This window comes from Perna viridis, chromosome 12, assembly GCF_037379345.1.
Source record: "Perna viridis isolate PV_CMFRI_1.1 ecotype Kerala chromosome 12, ASM3737934v1, whole genome shotgun sequence".
Classification (NCBI taxonomy): Eukaryota; Metazoa; Mollusca; class Bivalvia; order Mytilida; family Mytilidae; genus Perna; species Perna viridis.
In genome coordinates, this window is record NC_142456.1 from 24,319,518 (window position 1) to 24,332,443 (window position 12,926).

The 12,926-nt window shown below is 35.4% G+C and overlaps 1 protein-coding gene across 1 annotated transcript in view; it reads left to right on the plus strand.

Annotated features, from left to right (window-relative positions):
- The window catches only part of LOC148601771 (furin-like protease kpc-1), a 39,621-nt gene that overhangs the window by 14,860 nt on the left and 11,835 nt on the right, over positions 1 to 12,926 (plus strand). Inside the window, exons 8-11 of the mRNA XM_088554428.1 lie at positions 2,850 to 3,022; positions 9,834 to 10,037; positions 10,394 to 10,497; positions 12,783 to 12,892. Coding sequence (XP_088410554.1) covers positions 2,850 to 3,022; positions 9,834 to 10,037; positions 10,394 to 10,497; positions 12,783 to 12,892 — 591 coding nt within the window. The remainder of the gene's footprint in view (positions 1 to 2,849; positions 3,023 to 9,833; positions 10,038 to 10,393; positions 10,498 to 12,782; positions 12,893 to 12,926) is intronic.

Consider the following 12,926-nt stretch of genomic DNA (forward strand, 5'->3'; position numbering starts at 1 on the left):
TCAGGAATGCCGCTTGTGACTTCATGCCAATGTATATGGACATGTTGCTTTTTATCAGTCAGTTAGAAAATTCTGGATCTAATAACAGGTTTTGTCACTAATACCATACTTTTTTTAAACTTCAGTAGAAGGCATTTGTGAGGGAATTGCTTCAAATGCCTTGAAAAGTCCATGTAGATGGAGTGTATTGTTCCACCTACTGATAAATCCAAACTTTTTGTTACTGAAGAGGTTTGGAGTGTTTATGTGGTCAGCTATGTTTTGCGTATTAGTTTTTCCATAATTTTACATATTACGCTGGTAAGACATACTGGTCGGTAATTGGACGGTAAAGTATTATCTCCCTTTTTGAACAAAGCTGATATCTGACCAATTTTCCATTGTTGTGGCACGACGCCGCTGTTGAAACTTTCGTTTAATATCATGCAAAATGGAGTATCGATTATATCTGCCAACTCGAATAAAAATTGTGGGTGTATTTTGTCTGAACCTGTTGATTTCAACGTGTTAATTTCCTTAAATATCTTTGTAATGTCTTTTTTATTAATGGTGAATCGGAAGATGATAAAACATAATAACTCTTTCCATTGTCAACTGGGTTATCCGTCTCCAGTGTAAATACGCTACTGAAAAATTCAGCGAGTACTCGGCTTCGTCATAATCTGTTGTAGCAACAAAAAGAGTTCCTTCAACTTCAGTGTGAAATTCTGATATACCAGAAACGGATTTGCGTTTGGAGTTCACATATTTCCCAAAACAATTGCAATTGGATTTGCCAGATTTTGCAATAATTTCTCATTTTCTTTCATTTTTTGTTACTGAGTTCTCATTATTTCTCCCTTTCCAATAATCTCTATAATGTTTACTGTCCTTGTTTCTATATAGCGGATCCACAATCTATGTTTTCGCTTAATGCACTTGACTGCGTCTTTCGACAATTGCATTTTGCTCTATTTACTACGTGGTTTTCTCTTTGGAATACAATTGTCCATTCCCTGTGTAATTGAATATGGTAATCATGTCATCAGTATTATTGTTACTACAGTTGGTTCCAATCTAAATCTAGTTCCTTCCTTATTTTGTCATAATCTTCTTTGAAATAGTTGTATTTCTCGCTAACGATTGAGCCATAGATTATAAAACAATTATAATTAAAGTTCAGAATGTAGTGACCACGTGATCTAAGTTGGTTTTCATACCAGATTTTCGAAACTCGATTATTGTCATTTGCTATTAATAGATCTAGAACTGAAGGTTCCTGGCGTCGATTTCACAAAAAGTCGTAAGTGTAAAGTTGATCGGAAGTAATGACGTCACAACCTAAATTAGCATTGTGACGTCATAATTTACGATCAATTTTACACTTACGACCTTTTGTGTAATCGACGCCTCATTTATACGATATCTCGTAGGTTTATCCACCAGCTGGTCAAAGTAGCAATCACGGGTACATTCAATAAATTTCAAGTATATGTTATCTTTTCCACTTCATTTTGACAAATCAATCTTAGGAAAATTAAAGTCTCCAGTTATAAGGATGTGGCTGAATTTACTTTTATAAGTAGCTCATTTAGTTCCAATAAGTAAGTGTCATCAGATGAAGAGCTTTTGTATATGCAGCCTATGAGCAGTTTATCATTGTCTCTCAAATTTATTTATATCCATACATGCTCTTTGAAATTCGATTCAATTTTGACCTCTACAGCTTTAACTTCAGTTTTACTTATATCTTATTCCTTGCCCTTCCCCTGATGGGAAACTATGTGGGAACATCTCATAACCTATCAGTGATAATTCACCCTTGTTAAGTTTATATCTAGAGTTCTTCGGTAAAACCTCGGCGAACATAATACTATCTGGAGGTAATTTATAATCACCCATATAACGAAGTTTTAATTCATCAAATTTGTTTATAAAACTGTCTGCATTCGTGTAAATGCATTTTACTTCATTTAATTCGCAATGTTCAACATTTCTGGTTTTAGAAACTATTTTACCGTTTAAATTCTTTCTACCAACATAATTGTCAACTAGCACATTTACATTGCTTCGTTCAGTATCTCTATCACGTACATGTATATTTATGTTTGCTTTGGAATCTTTACAGTTCTCATGGCCCACGGTGGGCCCCTTACTATCCCCGACTTTTCATTGTCGTTTTTTGCCTTTGCCTCTTCAAATTTCTTTTTTGTAGTTATCTCTCTTATCATTTGTTATGTCATGTGATACACTTATACTTAAGTATGGACTTTCTTTATCAGTACCTTTCAATCTAGTTAAATTCTTCATGAATGAGCGTTTTGAATCGGTCTCTAATCACACTTTTTTCACGGGTCTAGCTTTCGACTTTTCATCATCTTTTATCTCCGGTCGCTTCCCAATTCTAGTGATATTGTCATTGTTATATTCAACTTCCAAATAGGTGTTCAAATTTTTGATATGTTCAGCATCACTTTGCTTTCTAGTTGCACTGCCATCACCCTTGCATTTTTTTGCATCACGAATAATTATGTTTTTTTCCCTTAGAATACTCTCACGTTACATTTGGTACGATTGTAAATCCTGCTGGAGGAGGTAGACCTAGGGTAATAGACACAACTCTTAAAAATCATTGGAACGTTTGTATTCAGCATTTTACATAAATTTCATGTAAGCATCAAAGTAACTTGGACTGATTTCATTCTGCTTCAAATGAAAGCTTGATAGGCTATGGTGAAATTGAATATGATACAAGCATATAACTGATTTCAAGCCATGTCCGTTACGGCAGGTCTACCTCCTAAAGCAGTTCAGATAGTTTTATATAAGAGATCGAAGTCTCGATTTTAATAAAATCTTACAATTTACAGGGATAAGGCTAATTGGTATTTATGCAGTTGACGATGATGAAGAGGCAAGTGCTCTCAGCCATTTTTCTGAAGGCGTTGATATATACTCAAACAGTTGGGGGCCTCAAGACAAAACAGGTTTCGGTAAACCTGGGACCATTACAAATATGGCACTTAAAGAAGGTGTAACTACGGTTAGTAAATGAAATTATAATTAAATGTGTTTCTCACCTGTGAATTCCGAGAACCATCATCCGATAGAATGAATAGTTATTTTTTCCCCTTGATTCATGGATACGTAATAAGGGCATTTTACTTGAAATTATGTTGACTTGTAAAAATGCAACTAGACAGAAATTTTTTCAAACATTTTGCATCGAAACTGTTTTTTCTCTGAAATGCTTGTATCAGGGTTCCCACATGTTTGCCTTGGTGAAATTCAAGGTCTTTTCTAGGTCTTTTCACGGATTTTTCAAACAATTCGGGCATTGACATCGTGTACTAAGTTACAGCGCTAAAGTATTCCTACAAGGAGGCCAGCGAAAGCTATATTGATAAAGTAAAGCTGACCGAGTGGTCTAGGGCGCTGGACTCTGTGCAAGCGGTGTTGCCAAAGATGTCACAGCGGTACGAGTTCGAGTCCCGCGGAGGGAACGACAAAACATTTGTTTTGCAAATTTGACAGTTCTAACATTTTTGGAATGTTTTGCAGACCCTTTTTAAGTTCGTTTAAGTGGTAACATGTATACACATGACTATACAAATAATTAAATGTAAGTTTTTCATCATTCAGTACGAAAGTTTCAAAATTAACCGTGTGAATTAAATAACAATACCTCTTAATTCAATTTAAACATATCTGTATCATGCCATATTTTTATTTGCAAAATTATCAGAAGAACATGATATGGCATTCAAATTATTTGACTGAACATGAAGGAGTAATCAAAGGAACCAAGGTTATAGCAGTAATCAAAAGAACGCAATCCAGGGACAAAGACCAGACATGGAAAACTGACATACACAACAAAGAACATAAAGTAACTAAAATCATACTTACAAAGTAACAAAACCAAATGAGCAACTCGGACTCCACTAAAAACTGGGAGCATGGACCAGGTGCACGGGTAGGGTAAGCGTCCTCTGCTTTTCTAGAAACAACCGCCGAGTTGCTATAAAAAATCAAGTCCGGGGTAGACAAACGAGGAAAGGAAAACTATGACCTGTTGAATAAATCAGTTTTCATGGTGCAGATGGATACACCATAACAATCCACGAGTTCACGATGACGACCATAAAACTTCTGTAGTGATGACTTCAATCTTGTAGCAACATAACCCTGTTCCAGATGTCTATTTGTTAGTGTTCTATAAAAATAGAAACTATCCATATAAATGTCAATAAGGCAATCTTAACGTCATGATTTTTGCAAATATTGTTCATAGTGGTACTTAACAGCCCCTAAGGCAGTTGACTCTGTCTAACTGAAGGCCTCCATCGCCACTTAAACAAAGGGGGGACAATTTGTAAACAATAAAAAAAACATATGGATCTTTATCGATAGTTTCTAAATGACATAATTTAGTAGGAACACATCTAAATAGAGTTAAACAGACATAAATATTGCCACGAAAATGAATTTATACGAAGATGTTTAATGATCTTCAAAAAATTTTATCCGACAATATTGTCGTTGGAACTCTCCGTTACTTATTATAACACAATTTTCAACTGCCGATTTCGTTAAGATACTTCATTACACTACCATTTAAAATAGAGAGTTGTCAATTGTAGGCACATACGTATAAATTTCCGTTCCCAAAATGATCCTGAAATACGCACGGAATTCAGAGAAATCACATATTTTTCTCGCTCTTCCTTAATTAAAGTAGCCAATCGGCCATCTTGGTATCCCGGTGGAGCAGTAGTTGGCTGGGATGTTCAATGCTTTGTTTCAGAGGGGATTTTTAACTTTCTCATTCTAAATTTGTAAAAAAAATCCGGGCTAATGATACAAAAAAAAATCAAAAAGTAATAATGGAATTCATTAATAGACAATCAGGACTCCCCAAAAAAGACCTCAATTTGGTTGTAACTCAACCTAGACCTTCTAGATGCTTCCCAAGATACATGAAATTGGGAACCCTCGGAGACTGACTACTCAGCCTGTAGCTGTCCTACTGCATACATTTCTAGTTTTCTTCACGACGTTTTCATGCCCATCGTGGAGAACCTACCTTCATATATAAAGTACACTACCCATGCCTTCTGTAATCTTGATTCTTTTTAGTTTGAGAGTTTAGATTTCAAACATTTCACTATGAATGTGACAGTCCTGTATACAAGCATCCCAATTAATGATGCTATGATTGCTTTGGAGCATTTCCTTGACTGAAGACCCAATCCTAATGTCAAAACTGACATCGTCTTAAGGCTTGTCGAACTTGTCCTTAACCTCAATGCCTTTAATTTCGATGGCAAACACTATGGGGGTGGCAATGTCCACTAAATTGGACCCAGATTTGCTTGTCTATTTGTTAGCTACTTGGAGAAAAAATGTTCTCTAAGAACATAGGCCCGAACCAGATCTTTACAAACGATACATAGATGATGTCTTTGGGGTGCAAAATATGATTTGATGACTTTCATCAATTTTGTTTCTTCTAACCATTCAGCCAAAGGATCATTTCTTTCCTTGACATCAATTGTAAAATGGGAAATTTTCAACCTGTCTTTTACAAACCCACGGATGCACATTTCTACTTTATTTATCAGTCCTGTCATCCTCAGTCATGCAAAAATGCCATTCCCAAGTCACCATTTCTGAGATTTCGCCGTATTTGCAGCGATGACCAATGTTTCAGGGTTCAATGTAACACGATGAAATTTTTTCTTTGTCAAGAGAGGCGATCCAAACAAAGTTCTGGATCGAGCGATCACGTCAGTTTCCCAAATTAAAAGATTTGAGTCTATGGAAAAGAGGATGAGCAACGCAAGAGACCGCGTTCCTTTGGTCTTGACATATCCTCACAATGTTACAATCCAGAACATCCTGATTTGCAACTTTAATCGATAGTTCGTAGAGACGTAAACATGTCCTCAGTATTCACCGATTTGCTGCCAATTACTCCCTGTAGAAAGGGAAAACGTCTGAAAGCGCACTTTGTTACGAGTTCTTTCTACAGTGCCACTAGACGCCCCGCCAGTTACATAGGTACACGCTGTTTGACATGCCCGTTTCCTCGGGAAACTGATCAGGTGGTCGGGCTAGCAAACGTCTTTGAATTAAAAGACTGTTTCACCTGTTCCTCAGAAAACGTCGTCTTTGCTGTGGTTTGTAACCGCTGTAAAATGGTTTATGTGGACGAGACCTATCGGAGATGGGATAATTATGTTGTAGAACACAAAGCATCACCAATGGAAAGGATTATCCAGTCGGGGAACATATTTTCCTAAGGCAAACCTTCTCGTGCAGGTCCGGGTGTCAAAGGAATAGGCCTGTAGCAGCGCTAAGCTTGTCGTAAAAGGCGACTAAATAGTGCTCAGAAACCTACCCGGGGTATAAGCGGTCTGCCCACAGGGCAACTGGGATGTATGCCCCAGGTGGTGAAATGGGGTACCCCTAGCATGTTATATGCTGGGGTTGTCAGCCTATAATACGGAAAACCTGATCGCAAACCATAGTGGTGCACCGTGCTGGGAAAGAAGCCAGTTTCCTTGCACGTTAAAGAACCCTGCCGTGGTATTCGATAGGAGTAGGAACCTTTGCGCAGGAGGCTAAACCGCCCGATTCTACCTATCTCTCTCTTTTATCTTGTGGAAATCAAAATGTCGACCCTATTATTCTTGTGTCCCATCCCTTTCATGTTCATCGCCTGAATATAGCTGAGATATTGCTGCTCGGGCGTTAAACCCCAACAATTAATCAATCAATCAATCAGTCCTAAGGCAAGTCACAGAGTTGACGACATGAAAGTTACTGTCCTTTTGAAAACATGTTCAAGAGAAAAACAATGCAAGTTCCTAGAACAGCGTATCATCAGCTGTCTTTGGGACTGCCCATCTCTTTGGAATGACTGTCAAAACCCGCATTATTTAGTCACCACAACACGGTTTTGAACTACTTTTCGTTTTAAAAATTTTCATTTTGAAATTGACGCATATCTCATAATGTGGTAGAGATTGACTGTTTTATCCTGAATAATAATTGCCCCTGACGAAGGCCATAAGGCTAAAATTTGGGATCATATTTTTCAATGGTTGTTTATTTCATTCATATTTAATTTGTATTTAGTTCCTTTTTACCTTTTAAAGGAGGCTATTGACGCATAGCATAGTTTTTTTTTCTATATAACTGAATATCTCCCTACATGTGGATGTATTTGGTTAATCTTCTACTAGTATGCATTAATTATGTGTTGCGACATCTGTGTTTACGAAAAAAAGAAAGTGGAATTGAAATATGCCAAATAAAATGTTTCTTAGATCTGTGGCAGGTTTCTTAAAAAATCAAATTGAAATGTTTCCTCAAATCCTACCTCATCTAAAATTTCGACCGGTCAGATCACTTGAAATTGAATATTTAAGGAAATACTCATGATTTGAGGAATATTATTTTTTTGAACCCATGAAAGGTACAAAATGTTCACCAAATAGAATATTAGGAAACACCATTGGATTAGAACTACCCCGATTTTGAGTTGTTAATCCGAATTTGTTTACGTTGATTTAAGCAGTTATATATTATGTACATGTATATGTCTATCGCTGCGTGCAATCTGTGTTTCTAACCCGTAATGACAATGTTTCTACTAAAATAGGTAACAAAAATTCTATAGATCACTGAAGCATCGATCATCAAGGCAGATTCTATATTTCACAATATCTGTTCCTTTTAGATTCGACGTCTTATTGATTGACAACAGACCGACCATTACACCTTCCAGCCACAGTAAAGCACTAGTCAACGTGGCTTAGTCAAATAATTTACTATAGTTCTCTATTACAATTTTTAATCACATGGCTTTCCTGAGAAAGCGTTTAAATTGCTATGTTTTGTCATCATAGTTTAGATGCCCATTTCTAGAGAGGTAAGATTTATTTTATTTTATACCGGAAGTGGATGTGTTAATTTTGTTATTATTTTCTTTTTAATCATAGCACATTATTATATTCAATGACTTTGCTCTTGTATCTATTCCGTGGCCCGACCTTTTCAAGACATATTTTAGGGGGGGGGGTTAAGTCTATACTTAATTTTAAACAATGCTTTTGCCCCCAGCATGTCCCGGTGTCAGCACTAAGCTTGTCGTAAGAGGCGACTTAAGAGTGCCCAGAACCCTGGCTGGGGAAGGGGGGGGGGGCAGGACGCTCTGCCCACAGAGCAACCGGGTTGTTTGCCCCAGGACATGCTGGGATCATAATACAGTAAACTTGACCGCAAACCATAGTGGTACAACGTGTTTGGAAAGATGTTGCACCATTCGCACGTTGAAAAAAGCCCTGCTGTGTATTTTATCGGAGTAGGAACCGTTATGCGTTGCCACAAGGAGGCTAAATCGACCCCATTTTTCTTGTGTCCCATACAATTTTTCATTTTTTTCATTTCATCATCATTTCATTTTCATTTAATCACCCATTTGATGTTCATATCCTGGATTTAGCTGAAATATTGCTGCTCGGACGTAAAACCCCCAACAATCATTCAATTAATCAATCAAAAAATGCTTATAAAATATGTCCTATATTCAAGCTACATGAATATTCTTACGCAGGTATGGCTGTCAATAAATGTTAAAATGAACTCATTTTTTCCCACATTTCATTTCTTTTAAATCTTATAGTAAAATACTGAACTCAAGGCTGTTTTAACGACTGATTTCTATGTATTTGAATGGGACCCATTCTCGTGAAACCACGGAGTCAAGAGATGAGACTTACATTTGCTTATGTTCCTTTCCTGATTATATCAGTGTTTACTACAAAATACTTATTTCTTTAGTGAGAAGATGTTGTCGTGCGTTTAAATGATTTGGTTAAAATTCAAATAAAATACATGTGTCTTAAGGTAAAAATAGGAAAAAAAAATCAAAAACTCCAGTGTCCAATATTGCTTATTTTTAGTGTATTAAGTCATCCTTGCATGTACATTGTAAACATTAACAGGTTTTGTTAACCCTGTTTTTAGTATGTATATTTCGTGGTGAGAATAAAGATCAAGGTCACAAGAAAATGCATGTTAATAACGTCGAAAATATAATGTATGATGTCGACCTTTTAAATGACCATAATGAATAAAAAAATGACCTTGAAATTTAAAATCTAGCCTTTTTATGTTCTTGTGAATAATTTTGCAGTACTAGTAAGCTAATTACTTTAAATGTGAAGATATTAATGAAAAAAACTAAAACATGTCATTTTCTAGAAAAATTACCGATGGTTACCAACTTAACTCTTCAATTTTTTCGAAATCGAAAGATGGCACATGTCTAATATTTATATAATTTTCTTTTGCAATGACAGTACTATCCAGTTTTGATAGATAAAGCCATTAAAGGCACACACATATCTGTACTGTTTGGTGTTGAACATTACTTAAAAGGTTATTGAAAAATGAAAAAAAGTGACTGCTTTTTGAAACAATTGTAAATACTTTTATACCCTAGTATCTGAACATATGGATGTTACTACTCATGGAAATTAACTGTATTATTATCAAGTAGTTGTCAAACTATCTACAGTAGAAATTTATAATCATGCTAATGTCTGTATTAATGGTTTCCATGGTAACAAGTCCATTGATATTGTAAAATTTCCCATTCGGTAGTTAAGGTAAATGCTAAATGTTGGTTTCCATGGCAACGGGTTTGCAAAAATAAAGATTTAAATTAAGTTCGATGTTTAAATGTCAAATAGATATATTTTAAAAATTAAAAAAAAGAATGGAAAGTTTCCAAATGATTTTGATCCATACAGATAATGGCTTTTAATCTCTAATAAATACAGGGTAGAAATGGAAAAGGTGCTATTTACTTGTTTGCCGCAGGCAATGGAGGAACTTCATACGACAACTGTAATGCTGATGGATATGTAAACAGTATCTACACTATCGCCGTAACAAGTGTTGAACAGGGACAAAATGCCTGGTACGCAGAGGTCTGTGCTGCTGCATTAACAGCTGCTTACGGTGGAAGTGATGGATTAAAATTGGTAAACCATTTTGTAAATTGTTTATATATTCTATAAAGCTATCAGGCTTAATGTAACATTCCTAAATATACTTTTAATTTTGTGCAATTTAGATTAGTAAAGCCTTGGTAATTTAGCACTTTAAGAATGTATTAACATACTTTCTAGTATGAACCCTTTTTATAATAAAGGATCATTCAGCCACGCATATTTGTTTTGTGTATTTCGATTGTTGAATATAAAGGCAGGGAAAATAAGTGGAAACAGTGTATCTTATATGTACCGATGGACGGAATATATAATGAATTAATATATTTTCTTTTTATGTGAATAAAACCAATTCTTTTTTAACTATGATATATATTCTTACATTTCAGACAACAACAACTACCAGCGCAGGATGTACGATCAATAATATTCAGGGCACATCATATTCTACACCATTAGTGTCGGGAATTATAGCCTTAACATTGGAGGCAAAGTAAGTTTTTTTTTATTCCAAACCATAACAAAGACATATGTTTGAAAAGCCTTACGTTCCATAATTCCTTTACCCGCGGGAATGTGACAAAACCAATCTACATAATCTTTTCAAAGACTTTTTTTTTATTTGAAATGGCATTATCATTGTTTTATACTTTTAAACCATACAATGCAACCCCGTATAGATAGAAGAATTAGGATTGATTTTGCATACGATGTGGACATTACTTTTTGTAGATTTAAAGTGGTCTGGAGCAAGCATTTCAGTTAACAGCAAGTAGTCCTTAGTTTGTGCATTTGTGTAATTTATATTCAGTATCTTTGTTTCCGACCTTTTTGAACTGATTTTTAGGTGTGTTTAATTGTGTAATATGTTTTTTACAGTGGCCAGATTTTAAAGGTGCAGAGTTGTGATCACGCCAAAGTACTTTAAAAATGTGTGTTTAATTGTGCAATATTTTTCCACATTGGCCAGATTTTAAAGTAGGAGGGTTGTGATCACGCCAAAGTACTTTAACCCCGCCGCATTTTTTGCGTCTGTCTCAAATCAGGAATTTCTTGCCTCAGCATGTCTTATTTCGTTTTCACCATTAGTTTATTTTTTTGTTACTCAGTATATAGGGGCAACTCTTTTGTTGTACCTGTGTATAACGATGTTTTGGGACCAGCCACAGCCTGCCCTGTGGTTTGAGGATTTCATCGTCGTTCATTGAAGACCAATGGGTGCCTTGGGCTGATATTTTAAACCCGGTGCGGTTGTTGTCTCTTTGACATATACACCAAGGTTATTATCGTGCAATTGTAAATAACAGTGTCATAATTCATATAAAATGAATAAATTTTATCCTTAATATGACATCTTTCAAATCTCAATCCAGAAAAACCTAATACACTATTTTAGACACAACTTCCTGAAAAATGTTAAGTAACTCTCTTTGTAAGAATGATGCAAAATCTGAAAAATGTGTTACACTCCAAAAAAGGCTACATATTTGTATTTTTTAATTAAGTTGTTTTCTGGGTCTATACTATGAAATGTGTAATTATTCATTCAAATCTGCCTGCTCTTAGGAGATAATCGACATTGAAAATCCAATAGATTCTATTGTATTTGGGTGTCATTTACAAGTTATCTCAGTTAATTTTGAAATCTACAGTGCATTCTAAATAATTTTTATCCCCTAAGAACACGGGTTATATGAAAAATTGAACGTTAATTTCTGTTTACTGTGACAATTCAAGCAAAATATCAAAAATAAAAATATGTAGGCTTTTTACCCATGAATCACATGTTGCATGATTCTTAGCTGGAATGCTACTTAAATTATTGTGTATTCCTATTTCTGCTGTGAATGTTAAATATTCACTGTTATTTTCCTTTTAATAAAGTACGCGAATATATAAAAATTGTTTGAATAGCACATGGTGATCACTAGGTTCCTTAAAATAAAAGCCCTTTTTAATTTGTCAAACCAAATACCTGCAGTTATTTCATATGTCTTATTGATACATAATAAGGGTGCCATTATTTATTGCTCCATAAAGTAAACTATTTTAGGCCAGAAAATGAAATCGCCGCGATTGAATCACTCAATTTTTATTGGATCCCTTTCTGAGTCTGCTCTGCTGGGTAGCTCTACTATTGTAAGTACCTGTTAATTCTTACTGCATTATGATCACTACCAATATGCGTTTTTTTTGGTGTTATTGTCATATTGCTTAAGGTTGAGTTCTTGTGTAGCGTCCTGCTTTTTATATGCATTCTTTGTGTGTTTTTTTGGTACATTACGTGCATTTGTTTGTAGAACGTCTTTCCTTTCTGTTTTCTTCCGGAACAGGGTTATGTTGCTACAAAAGTGAATTTGTCCCTACATTTGTTCAATTGTCAGTTTACCTTTCCTCTTTTGGCTCAAATCGGCGTGTGTCTATAGAAAAAGCTGAAGACGCTTACCCTACATATGCACCTGGACCATGCTCCCAGTTTCTAGTAAAGCCTTAGATGCTCATTTAGTTTTGTTTCTCTGTTTTGATTTGGTTATTTCATTTTTTATTGTGTTTGTCTGTTTTCCCTGTCCAGTCTTTGATATCTTTGTTGAAGAATATTTTGTAGGCGCTCGTTATATTGAGTATGTCATTCTTTGCACAATGAAATAGATCTTTGTGGACTTAGACAGATGACCAGTCCACATGAGTCCGGTTCGAGTTTGATTCGGTCAGGGTTTGCTCTACCAAAGAAGTAATTATGTCGTGTACTTAACTTTAATCATCATATTTTCCCGATAGTAATGATCTAACATGGAGAGATATACAGCATCTGATAGTGATGTCTTCAAGTTGGCAAGGTTTTAAAGACACGTTTGGTAATTGGACAATGAATGGTGCAGGAAAAAATGGTAAGAATTAAGTAGTAGTATAAAATAAGACAGA